This window comes from Salvelinus alpinus, chromosome 8 (genome assembly GCF_045679555.1).
Source record: "Salvelinus alpinus chromosome 8, SLU_Salpinus.1, whole genome shotgun sequence".
NCBI classification, from domain to species: domain Eukaryota; kingdom Metazoa; phylum Chordata; class Actinopteri; order Salmoniformes; family Salmonidae; genus Salvelinus; species Salvelinus alpinus.
The window spans coordinates 32,312,386-32,325,345 of record NC_092093.1 but is presented as its reverse complement, the minus strand read 5'-3'; the positions used below and the strand labels follow the sequence as shown (position 1 = coordinate 32,325,345).

The window sequence follows — 12,960 nt, the reverse complement described above, 5'->3', positions numbered from 1 at the left end:
CATGACAATAAATGCCAACCTGCCATTCACCATCTCTTGCCCTGGAGAGCTATGGGGTTTGGAGGTTTTTGTTCCAGCCCAGCACAAAGGTCCATGTGTTGGAGTCTATTTGAAAAGTTTAGGTAGGAAATTGCATGCATTTTTATGATTACAGAGACGGTGGCCAAGTCTCAATTAATACTTTCCAGTCAATCATATTTCATGGCTTTTAGAAAGGGCTCACAGAGCTTGTTTTTCCACTCACAGCTGTCCCCCAGTGTTAGTTATGGCAAAATATTAATGAAGCAAGACAGACAAATTTAACTGCCTTGAGTTTTATTTGCGTGTTCTACAGTCTTGTAAAGATAGTGGCTGACTGGGACAGGTAACGTAACATCCCAAAAAATCCTATTGAAACATTCTCTGTAAAGCAAACTTTCATCAAGGTTTTATATGGTTTATAATTGGTTTCTCTTGTCATTATCAGTATCCTTTTCCAGCGTTATGATATCCGTAACATCCATAACGGTTGTGGATGTGATGGACATCGATGTATCATATCTTAAGCTCCCGAAGCTTGTGCATTCACCACATCGTGTGCTTGTTCTGGGACGTATTCTTCAGACGTTTACTGAAGGAATTGGTGATATCTTGAAAATGTGTTCTAGCTAAGATTCTCTTGGAAAATGTATGCTGAAATACATTTCTCATACATGGCAGTATAGTGTCTTTTTCAAATGAAACCCCCAAAAATACATCCAGTGTCCAGAAAAGTCGATATACAGTTCCAGTCAAAAGTTTGGACACACCTACTCAGGCCAGGGTTTTTCTTTATTTTTACTATTTTCTACATTGTAGAATAATAGTGAAGACATCAAAACTATTAAAACAACACATATGGAATCAAGTAGTAACCAAAAAAGTGTTAAACAAATACAAATATATTTTAGATTCTTCAAAGTAGCCACCCTTTGCCTTGATGACAGCTTTGCACACTCTCAACCAGCTTCATGCGGTAGTCACCTGGAATGCATTTCAATTAACAGGTGTGCCTTGTTAAAAGTTAATTTGTAGAATTTCTTTCCTTAATGCGTTTGAGACAACCAGTTGTGTTGTGACAGGGTAGTATACAGAAGATGGCCCTATTTGGTAAAAATAAATACAATTAAAGAGACTTGGTCCTTTGGTCTGATGTGTCCAAGTTTGAGATTTTTGGTTCCAACCGCCGTGTCTTTGTGAGATGCAGAGTAGGTGAACGCATATGTAGTTCCCACCGTGAAGCATGGAGGTGGTGGTGTGATGGTGCTTTGCTGGTGACACAGTCTGTGATTTATTTAGAATTCAAGGCACACTTAACCAGCATGGCTACCACAGCATTCTGCAGCGATACACCATCGCATCTGGGACTATCATTTCCTTTTCAACAGGACAATGACCCAACACACCTTCAGGCTGTGTAAGTGCTATTTGACCAAGAAGGAGAGTGATGGAATGCTGCATCAGATGACCTGGCCTCCACAATCACGGACCTCAACCCAATTGAGATGGTTTGGGATGAGTTGGACCGCAGAGAGAAGGAAAAGCAGCCAACAAGTGCTCAGCATATGTGGGAACCCCTTCAAGACTGTTGGAAAAGCATTCTAGGTTAAGCTGGTTGAGAGAATGCTAAGAGTGTGCAAAGCAGTCAAAGGCAAAGGGTGGCTACTTTGAAGAATCTAAAATCTACAATATATTTTGAATTGTTTAACACTTTTTGGGTTACTACCTGATTCCATGTGTTATTTCCTAGTTGATGTCTTCACTATTATTCTACAATGTAGAAAAAGTCAAATAAAGAAAAACCCTTGAATGAGTAGGTGTGTCCAAACTTTTGACTGGTACTGTATATAAAGAGAGAATTACCTGTTAGGGTGTGGTGTCTGGCCTTGTATAAGGCTACCTGTAATTATTCAAGCCTAAAGTACTATGCCAGGGGTGTCAAACATACGGATCCGGCCCACTAGGGAGTCCAATCCAGCCCGCGGGTGGTTTGAGTAAAAATGTAAAACATTTAACTGAAACAAACTCAATATACTTCAAAATGACTAAACCAACTGGAAACTGTTTAGGAATGATAATGGTCCTACATACATACCGTTTCTTGACTGTCCAGCTCGCTAATAATCACAAGACAGCCAGGGAGCATCCACAATTCCAGAAATGATTGACAGAGGACTATGTATTGCAAATATTGACGACAAGGAAATACAACCAATTTTCAGTGTGGCCCTCCGGACCTCTTTGAAGACTGAATGCAGCCCCCCGGGGCAAAAAGAGTTGGACACCCCTGTACTATGACAACACGTTATGATAGATTCGGATCAAGAAATCTTTATAAGATTTGAATGTCTATTTCAGACTCTAATGTCCACAACGGAGGGTGTAACATCCATAAGGGTTGTTTTTCCTCTCTAAAGTAATAATAGAAATGACAATATTAATTTGATTGTTTTTGTGTCCAGCCAAGCCTTTCCTTCGAAATGGCAATCCATGATTTGACCTAAAGCAAACTCAGACTTTTGCTAATATGTTCAGTCTCCCCAAAATGCTTGTCCATTTCAAGTAACATCCATAATACTTCTTATTTGCTTAATTTTTCTAACACGTGATTTTTATTTATATATAAATAAAAATGGATGTTACTTGAAATGGATATATATATATATATATATCGTTTTTTTCTTCTTCTCCAAACCACAAAACATAAATAAAAGAAAAACATACAACATTTCAATATTAACAAGTCCACTTTTTGGGGTATGCACTCCCCCCAATGGGTGCTATATTCACACAGCAAAAGTGAATTATATTTTCTTAATTTTGCATGCAAATCTAATGTCCATAACGCTGGAAATCGCCCATCTACTCACTGGCCACGTTGGGGCTGGAGCGGTGGTCGGCCCGGTTCTTCAGTAGTCTCTCCTCCCCGCTCAACTTCTTTGGTTCTGGGTAGGCCTGCCAGTCGGCCTGGGGGCTCTCTGGAGAGCCGTTCTGGACCGAGTTGTTGTACAGTTCAAAGCCTTCACTCTTTGGTCTCAGTTTACCGTTCTTATCACGCCCTCCTTGTAACGCTGAGAGGAAAAGGAGAAAGATCATTTTTATTTAACTAGGCAAGTCAGTTAAGAACAAATTCTTATTTACAATGACGGCCTAGGAACAGTGGGTTAACTGCCTTGTTCAGGGGCAGAACGACAGATTTTTACCTTGTCAGCTCGGGGATTCGATCTAGATTCCAGCAACCTTTCGGTTACTGGCCCAACTTGGCTACCTGCTGCCCCTTAATGAGCCAACCACAGCAGACAGTACATGTACAATGGACATTGTTAACTATCATTCACATTCTCAGTACAAACACTACCAGCTAGCCAACGCCCCATAAACTACAACCGTCTCGCTCCAATACCACAGAAGTCTAGAGGCTGAATGTTGAAAACAAAACAAAGTGGACTTTTGCTTCTGACATTTCATGGAATCTGGAGCCCTAATGCCAACTGCTAAGTTTGGTCCAAACCCTCATTATCTACTTAGTCAAACCCCGGCTTTCCTCTGACTCCAGACCATTACTGGGGACAACAAGGAGGGACATTGTCTGCATCGGAAATGGCACCAAATTCCCTATATAGTGAATGACTTTTTTACCAGCGACCATAGTTAACAGCAGTGCCCCCGTTGTCCTAGCAGACCCTTACCTCTGGGCATCATAGGAGAAGGCTGGTTGAGGAGTGTGGCCAGGCCGTGGTAGATAGCACCCTGTTTGGCCACTTCCAGTGTTACCACAGAGCCTGTCCTCGTCATCAACTCTGCAGCCCTGAGAAGAGATGTTAATGGGATTCAGAATACATTGGACTGGGGAGATGACTGAACGCAACAGAACAAATCAAATATGCCGAAGTTATAGTTTTTCATCGTGGCAGTACCTAGGACTGATGTTTATGAGACTTCCATTGGCAGACCAGGCGTTCACATAACTGTATCAGGAATGGCATTCTCCATATGCAATCGCATTTAGAAGAAGTTCATTTCCCAACAGTTTTCGACTGTCTGTTTGGTGCTCAAGCCTTGTGGTTAGTCATTGGCAGAAACACACACACTAACTTCTCAAAGCCATCAATAAATCCAAGATTTGGACCAGATTCTGTCGTCAGTTTAAGAGCAGATATAAAAGTGTAATGAGCCGTATGCTTTTAAATCAACGTGGCAATTAGATTTTAAACGTCCATCTTTTTTTCCTACGAGAATAGACGACAATGTTATAGATTGAGCACTGAGCCTCAACTGTTTTGGCATTTGGAAACCAAAAGAACATGCCCAAAAGATTTGTGCGTGTTTGTCTGAAAGGATATAATTTATGGTGGGTGCTTATATTTATCCTATGTACAAGTATGTATTACAATCATGTATGAAATGGAAATGTGTTTTTTTGCATATCCCAACACTCCCCGAGACACCCTCAGAGAGTGGGGTAACGGTCAGGGTCAGCCATTACCAAGCAATTAGGGTTAAGTGCCTTGCTCAAGGGCACAGACAAGAGTTTCCCCCTTGTCGGCTCGGTGATTCGAACTAGCGACCTTTCAGTTACTGGGCCAAAGCTCTAACCCAACGCTCTAACTAATCTGAGAGAGGTGTGAACCAAGGATAAACTATTCATTACTACTAGACCCAACATAAACAGAGTGGAGGTCATTGTAAGTCAGTGCACTGTAGATAAGGTCTCTGCTTGTTCTACGCGATTGAGCTAATTTACTTTATGGTGTGACTGCTGCTACTGAAAGAGCTCTTTGTATCAAATTGGCCTTGATGTTCTAGTATCAGTTTCATCTTGGTTTCTCCACTCTTCAGCGCTTTATAAGGATAACAGCAGGACATTACGTGTCCTATTCCACTCCTAAACCCAGGTTGTTCTGTACACAAGGTCCAATTGGTGTTGTGTTGGGGAGTGACCCGGGGCGAGGCGGGTCAGGGAAGTTTGAGGCATTACCTCTCCTGGGAGAGGCCCACCAGGCTGCGGCCATCCACACTCAGCAGCTGGTCCCCTGCAGCCAGACGACCGTCCTAAACACACAAAAACAAATGTAACACGCACACAGAGGAGAGAGAGGGAAGGAGAGAGAAGTCATATTATAGCAACATTGTGACTCAATCTAGATGAGGTCATTCTGTATGGAGTTGGCATGATCTAAAACCCTCACCACTTCAGCCGCACCTCCCTTCACAACAGACTTGATGTAGATCCCGAGCTTGTCCTGTCCAGCACCCTTGAGAAAGACAGACAGAAGGGAACATCACTTCACAAGCCAGACAGTCCGAACACGTGGCCCATAGTGTTCTGTTGTGACAAATGCTACTGTGGAGCGGATGCTGATCAGCTGACCTGGTAGAACATTGTTGACAATAAACAGAGACCATTTAGTGTTAACGTAGCAGCACAATTCCTCAATAAATCACACAGCTACTGTAGCACTGTGTGGAGGCATCTGTCTGCAGTGAACTGCCAACTAAATGAAACTATTCATCTGGAGTCTAGAGACCCTGAGCAGGACAATTTATATTAAATCGACAAAAACAAACATGGTACTAATTTTGAGGCTACATGAGACGAGGCCAAAGGTGGCTTGACATGATCCATGCCATCTGCTGTTCTGACTAGCCCCTTCAACCAGTTCAGGTTCCCTTTAAGCATCACCACATTTAAAACACAGGAAAACTACAAGGGGATTCCCCAAATCCCTCTGCCCAAACTAAAATAAATCACTTCATACCGGTTACAACCGGTTAACCTAAATAATTTCACTAGCATCCAACTGAAATACAATCCTAGAGTAGTGTGGAAGAACTCCTGCGAGTCAGTGTTTTAGGAGAGTGGACTAAAAATGTATCTACCATGATGAAAAAGGTATTTTCCCATGGCTGAGCTCTCCAAAGGTAACTACCCAATATGGCATGCCCAGACAGGCAAGATTCCAGTTAGCAGGTAATTGCCAGCTTTTGTCCATACATTTCTTTTTTTTAAAGCTGATAAAATTGCTATCGGCCAATTGTCCGGGAAAATAACAAAAAATCCCATTGCGTAATAATGCTTTTTAGCCTATTCCTTGATGGAAATACCAGTCGATGAAAATACATTTGACTGTTCAAGCTTATTGGCCTATAGGTTAATTTAAATAATTTTGTGGAATTAAATTGGCGCGTCTACAGTATATTCGTTATGTATCTTATTCATCACGCGTACAGCATACAGATACAGAGCCTTTGAATTGAAAATCTGTCAGATTCGGAAAGGTCAAATCAAATCTCGGAAAGGTCAAATCATGACGTCAGTGATCTTCAGGTCGGAGCTCTAGAAAGAGGCCCAAGTTGGAATTCCAAGTTGGATGACCATTCAAAATATTTTTTCCCCCAGTCAAAGCTAGTTTTCCCCCCCAGTACCTAGTTGTCTTGAACGCACTGAAGTCTGAGATTTACGAGTTCCCAGTTTGAACGCTGCATCAAAAACTGCAAAATTAAGGCAGGCTTCATCAGCGCGTCACACACACCACTTTGCAATGAGTTGGAGGCCGTATTCATTTTGATAACTGTTTTCCCGTTAATTGCATTACTGAATGTACATTTGTGCGTAGCCTACTGCCTTGTGCGCATTGCTGCGCTTATAATGTGAAGAAATACTAGTTGATCAACATTTTAAGCTAAACGTTGTGATCGGTTGCATCAGGCTAGACCTATTGGCTGGATAAATGTGGGATCTATCGTCCAACAACTGTCCCAGAGTCTGTTTGAAATAGGCTATTTCGTTCTCGACAAGCTGACCAATAGAATAGGTAGCCTAAACTTTACTACTATAGTAGACTGACATAAACTAGTGATTTTGCTCTTTGTTATTCGTCTTGTTAGCAGAGGAAAAAGTACATCTGGACAGTTAACATATTTAAGCGCAGGTTCAAAGTGCACATCAGAATTTGGTAAAAGGACCACACGTTGTTGCATCCGCGAAACGCATGTTCTGTTAATATGAATGACCGTATTCTAAATGTGATTTCTGTCATTCTGAGCACGGTGGGTGGACTCCCTAATCAGGTTGTGTGCCCAATACATATGGGTCTGGTAAATGTATCGAATGTCCAGTAAATGAAAAAGGTTGTCGGTCAAATGTCCGGAGTCAAATTTTCCTAAAGGAAATCCTGGGCCAGAGCCAGCTGTAATATTTGGGGCAGATCAGGTAAAGATCACATTGAGCTGCCTGGAACAGTACTGTCTTGTTCTCAAAATAACACGAGGGCCCTGTTCACATGGATCTACAGCCCAATAATACCAGACAATTGTAGAAAGAGCTTTCACCTGTACAAACACAGCAGGCTAGATAATAGATACAGGCGGTGCTCTAACTCAAGAACCCCACCGAAAACAATTGCTCCTTACGAACTTTGTGTAACACAATTCAACAACATGCTTGTCTGAAGGAACCTACGCAACAGAAATCAAATGAGCTCGACAGAGAACTTGCCCACCAGCCACTATGAGTGTGTGTTGTTGAGAACAATGTTAGTCTCTGAAGTAAAACATTAACTCCTTCATTCAATTCAAGGGAACCAGCACCAGAGAGACAACAGCCAGACCAGGGAGGGAGATCACAGCACTGCTCTCCTCCATGGTCAACAACACATTCCTCTAGAAGGTGCAGCAGATAGCTACCGCCACACAGCACAGCCTGCCTGGTGGTCCTGCTCTTCCACAGCACCAGTTCCACACTACCTTATTACTTCCTCCCCTATTCAAGTGTAGTGACTCACAATAAGACCCTCGACATTAGAGTCTGCGCAGTAACACCTCGACGCTGGTCAACATAAAGGATGCGTGGTGGGCCCTAGTGACCCCTAACAGAGAGAGTAGCAGGGGATTGTGGGTAGAGATGAACTTCAGCTGGAGGTGCTAACAATACACATGTCAAACACGAGAACCGGGATTGGGGGGTTTGACCAGGAAAAGCCACCCATGTGTGGGCCCATTGGCCATCTCACACGAAGGCTGCTGTGGATGCGACACGCTGTTGTTTTAAGTCTGATGTGTGGTGGTCAGCTGAGAAAGGCTGGCGGTCGACACTAAAGCTTGGGGAGAGGTTTGGACAGCCGCCTGCTGTCTGAACATCTGTTTATTCCTCAAAGCGTTTGATGGGCGTTGTGAAGAGCTGCCAAAACAACCACTGAAATGTACACCAGAGGATTCGACTGTCACACTCCTTACATTGATGCCTTATTTGGATGCTAACGCAAAGAATGTAAAGACAGAGGATCTGAAGAGTAGAGAGAGAGAGAAAGAGGGAGCGAGATCTGTGGTTAAGGAAGCCTAGCACAGTATTCAGCCACAGTAGCGGTGAGGAAACGCAGAAACAGAATCCGCCTGAGAAAGCCTGGCTATTTACACCACAATAGACCATCAGAAGCACCCATCCAGCCCTCCACTACCCACACCCCCAACAGTTATCTAGGTCTTAATTGAAAGGAAAAACCAAAAACCAGCAGACACTAGGCCCTCCATGGAATGAGTTTGACACCCCTGCAATAAGAGATACCTTCAGATAGACTAAATACGTCAATCTGTTCAGTCTGGCACTGTGGTGGAAGTCGTTCATCTGGCGTAGGTGTGTGTGTTTGATTACGAACAGTGCAGACACTGGAGCTGTGGCATGGACTCCTCCTAGAGGGATGTCACCTGAGCCCGGAGGGGGACATTCCAGAGGGCCACCCGTCCTCCCGGGGGACCCAATGGTCCCGCTCACACATAAGAGGGGGTCCCCTTACACAGGTCAGGACTACTGGCCCTCTGCCAGGCTGTTACAGATTCATGTTTATTGTCCTACAAGAGGAAAATCTTACTACAGCTCACATTTGGATGGGGGCAAGAGACTGGGCGTAGTGAGAGAACCAGGGTGCAAGTCATAAGTTACTGCCACAGGGGACAAACAAACCTGGGAATGCGCGTGTGTGTGTGAACGCGTGTCTGAATACTTTTGGCGACCCCACTGCATTTCCCCATGATCCCACCGCTGTTCTAGATTAAGGCCTTTACATCAAGGAGTGATGTGAGGAAAATGGTAGTTCTAACCGACAGAGACATTTCAAATGGCTATATTGAAACTGTTTAATTTGATCCTGAGCGTAGGTTATTTCCCTGACATCTGGAATCAAGGATTTATAGCCCCAATCTTTAAGAACGGAGATACATTTGACCCTAACAATTACAGAGGCATGTGTATGAACAGTAACCCGGGGAAGGTTTTCTGTAGCATTATAAATGTAAGAGTTCTAAACTTCCTTAATAAGCACAACATTTACACCCCCACTTTAACGAGGCAGTGAATGAACAGAAAGAAAGCATGCAGGGCATTCTATGCCATTAAAAAAAATATTCAAATTTAATTAAAATGTGTCATTGAACCAATTGCACTTTATGGCAGATAGGTGTGGGGTCCACTTGCAAAACAAGATTTCAACCAATGGGACAAACACCCCATTGAAACCCTGCATACAGAGTGCGGTAAGATTCTCCTACATGTCCAGAGGAAAACTACAAACAATGCATGCAGGGCAGAATTAGGCCAATATCCACTAATAATAATAATAATATAAAAAGAGCAATTCAGTTTTGGAAACATCTAAAATACTGTGACCCCCACTCATATCATTACCAAGCCCTGCAATGCCCTGCAAGAGCTGAGCAAAGAAAAGAGTTCGCTCATCCAGCTGGTCCTGAGTTCACAAACCTGTTTTACTAACACACTGAAGCCTAACATGCTGACCAAACCGGACACGCGTGTGCACATTGATTTTGTTCACCCACACCAGAAGCAATCAGGACACGCAGGTTGAAATATCAAAACAAACTCTGAACCAATTATATTAATTTGGGGACAGGTCGAAAAGCATGAAACATTTATGGCAATTTAGCTAGCTATCTTGCTGTTGCTAGCTAAATGTGTCCTTGGATATAAACATTGGGTTGTTATTTTACCTGAAATGCACAAGGTCCTCTAGTCCGACAATTAATCCACAGATGAGAAAGGAATTCGGTTTACCGTTTTATCAGCTCTCCTCCTTCCTTCAGGCTTCTTTTTCTTGTTTGGACTTTATATGACAGTTCATCTTTCAATCACCCACATGGGTATATGCTCCTAAACACCAATGAGAAGATTGGAGAGGCAGGACTTGCAACACGTTGAGCGTCACAAATAGAACCCATTTCTATTTTACACGGAACCCAAACCTGCTGCGCGCGTGCGCCATCGTGCATAAATGTATTTTGACCCCTACACCAAACGCGATCACAACACGCAGGTTAAAATATCAAAACAAACTCTGAACCAATGACATTAATTTGGGGACAGGTCGAAAAGCATTAAACATTTATGGAAATTTAGCTAGTTAGCGTGCACTTGCTAGCTAATTTGTCCTGGGATATAAACATTGAGTCGTTATTTTACCTGAAATGCACAAGGTCCTCTACTCCGACAATTAATCCACACATAAAACGGTCAACCGAATCGTTTCTAGTCATCTCTCCTCCTTCCAGACTTTTTCATCTTTGAACTTATATGGTGATTGGCATCTAAACTTGATATTGCCACGACAACCGGCAGCAGTTGTCTTTCAATCACCCACGTGGGTATAACCAATGAGGAGATGGCACGTGGGTACCTGCTTCTATAAACCAATGAGGAGATGGGAGAGGCAGGACTTTGTGCGATCTGCGTCAGAAATAGAATAGAAATAGACTTCTATTTTAGCCCTTGGCAATGCAGACGCTCCTTGACGCACACGAGCAGTGTGGGTGCAATAATTGAATAACAGATTTCTAAATATATTTTGCAACGCTCGCGCACACGACGTAGTCAGCATGCAAGGACCAGAACATCCAATCAATCAGTATAAACCAAATTACAACACAGTCAAAACAAAACTACATGACTTATTGGGAAAAACAAGCACAAACAAAATGTAGTGCTATCTGGCCCGTATAGTGTAGCATGGCAAACTATTTGACCATGGTTACTAAACCTTGACAAAGTACAGGCTCAGTGAGCACAGCCTTGCCATTGAGAAGGTTAGACGCAGGAAAACTTGGCTCCCTGTAAAGGAAAGGCTCTGCAACCACTGCACCCCAGCTGAACCCGAGACAGAGCTGTATTTCAAGACAAAATGTCAAAAATCTAAAACAATTACAGTGTTTCAAAGACCTCTCTGATGAGTATAGGCGCAGAGAGCTGTGGGGTTGGCAGACCATTACAACAAACCTGCACAACCTATGCAATTGTTCAATGTATGGTTATTTTGACCTTTGCTTATTGTTGTCCAGCTGACAATATTTAAGATTATGTTAATATTGTAAATCTCCAAAGTAAGCTTTGGCAATATGTACATTGTTACGTCATGCCAATAAAGCAAATTGAATTGAGCGAGAAGCATCAGGGCTCCCCTACCCCGCCTTTGCCTATCAGCCCGACAAAGTTCATAGGCTCAGCCTGGCAAAACATATGTAACAGAAGTCTATAAAGTCCATTAATAAAACGCCGCAGTGCTTTAACGAGAGCTCTAATTGCTACCGTTTTTAAGTACGAGGGCTGGCTAGTGTAGTAGAATGCTGGGTAGTATTTATACCTGCCTAAAGGTGGTATAATACCCATTCATCCAACGTGTATCCCACCGCTCTCACTAAAACCTCCCTTCCTCCTTCCCTAAAACACCTAAAGACCCTAACATTTATTTTAGTAAAGGAGAGGAAGTTGACGCAATGTAACATTATGGTGAGCTCATGTGTAGCTAGCTACGATGCTGTTGTTAACTATCAGGTTGTCGGAGGGTGTTGGACGTGTCGAGTTGAAGTCGCGCTACACGCCTCGCCCGATGCTGAGGGGAGTTGTGTGTGGAGTCAGAGCGTGGCACACATCACACCTGGGGATTGGAGCCAGACAGCTGGGGCTGCGAGAGCCTCAAAGGAAACTATTACAGAGTGCTATACAGCTCTAACACGTCTAGTCACGTCTCAGAGACTGTAGACAGCATGTTCAGAGGAGAGATCCAAGCTCTTTACAATTGAAATCCAATAGAAACGATGCAAGAAGATGACTGGCAAGCTGCAGTATTCCAAAGTGCCTAAATGCATTCCATCTATTTCAATGTTATGGTTGTGCTTGGAAAGAGCGCCACAATTTTGCACACTGCAAGAGCTATTTTACAGACAGAAAATGTTGTCCTAAGTGTGTTGACTTGCACCACTAACAGCAGACCATATGGTAAACAGGGTGGGCAGGGGAAATGACCCCCTTACGTTGTAATAGCTGCTCAGTTCACCGGGTGTTATGATCTGAGGCTGAGCACATTTCCACTGTGATGGTAGGGTCCAGTAAGGACACAGTCCTAGCACAATCCAGACACATATCACATCTGTACACACACACAGCAACATCACCTTTAATGGATTTAGAAGCTTTGACATACTACAAATAGATGTGCCTTATAACAAACATGGAGAGCCATTACAACAAGTTGATAAAATGTTTAACTTTTATCCACATAACAGTTGACCACTTACATGAGGAGAAATGTGGACTCAGTTCAGATTGGTGCCCACTGTTCAAGGGGAAAGCAGTTCAGATGTACAGTAGTGAATAAACTTTACTCCAATCAGATGAATGTGTTGGCTGTAAGTCACAAACAGCTCTCCTGTCCCGCCCTGCCATGAGTGCCCTGTAACCCAGTTCTGCTCTATAGGAATTTGGAGCCAAGGCATCAGACTCGGCCACACAACTGTCCTTTTGCACTGAACCGGCAATCATACTATGTTTGTTTTTGTGTATATGTCAAGAGTTTCCGTTAGGAAAATGTGGTGCCGGAAAATGCCAATAGCGGCGGGTCCAATAGGGAAGTAAATGGAAATAAATTTGCCAAAATGATA

At 43.1% G+C, this 12,960-nt stretch overlaps 1 protein-coding gene across 21 annotated transcripts in view; it reads right to left on the bottom strand.

Moving 5' to 3' along the window:
* The window catches only part of LOC139582975 (afadin-like), a 123,930-nt gene that overhangs the window by 15,009 nt on the left and 95,961 nt on the right, over positions 1-12,960 (bottom strand). For all 21 annotated transcript variants that reach the window (XM_071413504.1, XM_071413515.1, XM_071413513.1 and 18 more), the window contains 4 exons: positions 5,208-5,273; positions 4,997-5,070; positions 3,708-3,826; positions 2,889-3,089 (listed from right to left, as the gene is read on the bottom strand). In XM_071413504.1, the coding sequence (XP_071269605.1) occupies positions 2,889-3,089; positions 3,708-3,826; positions 4,997-5,070; positions 5,208-5,273 (460 nt within the window). The remainder of the gene's footprint in view (positions 1-2,888; positions 3,090-3,707; positions 3,827-4,996; positions 5,071-5,207; positions 5,274-12,960) is intronic.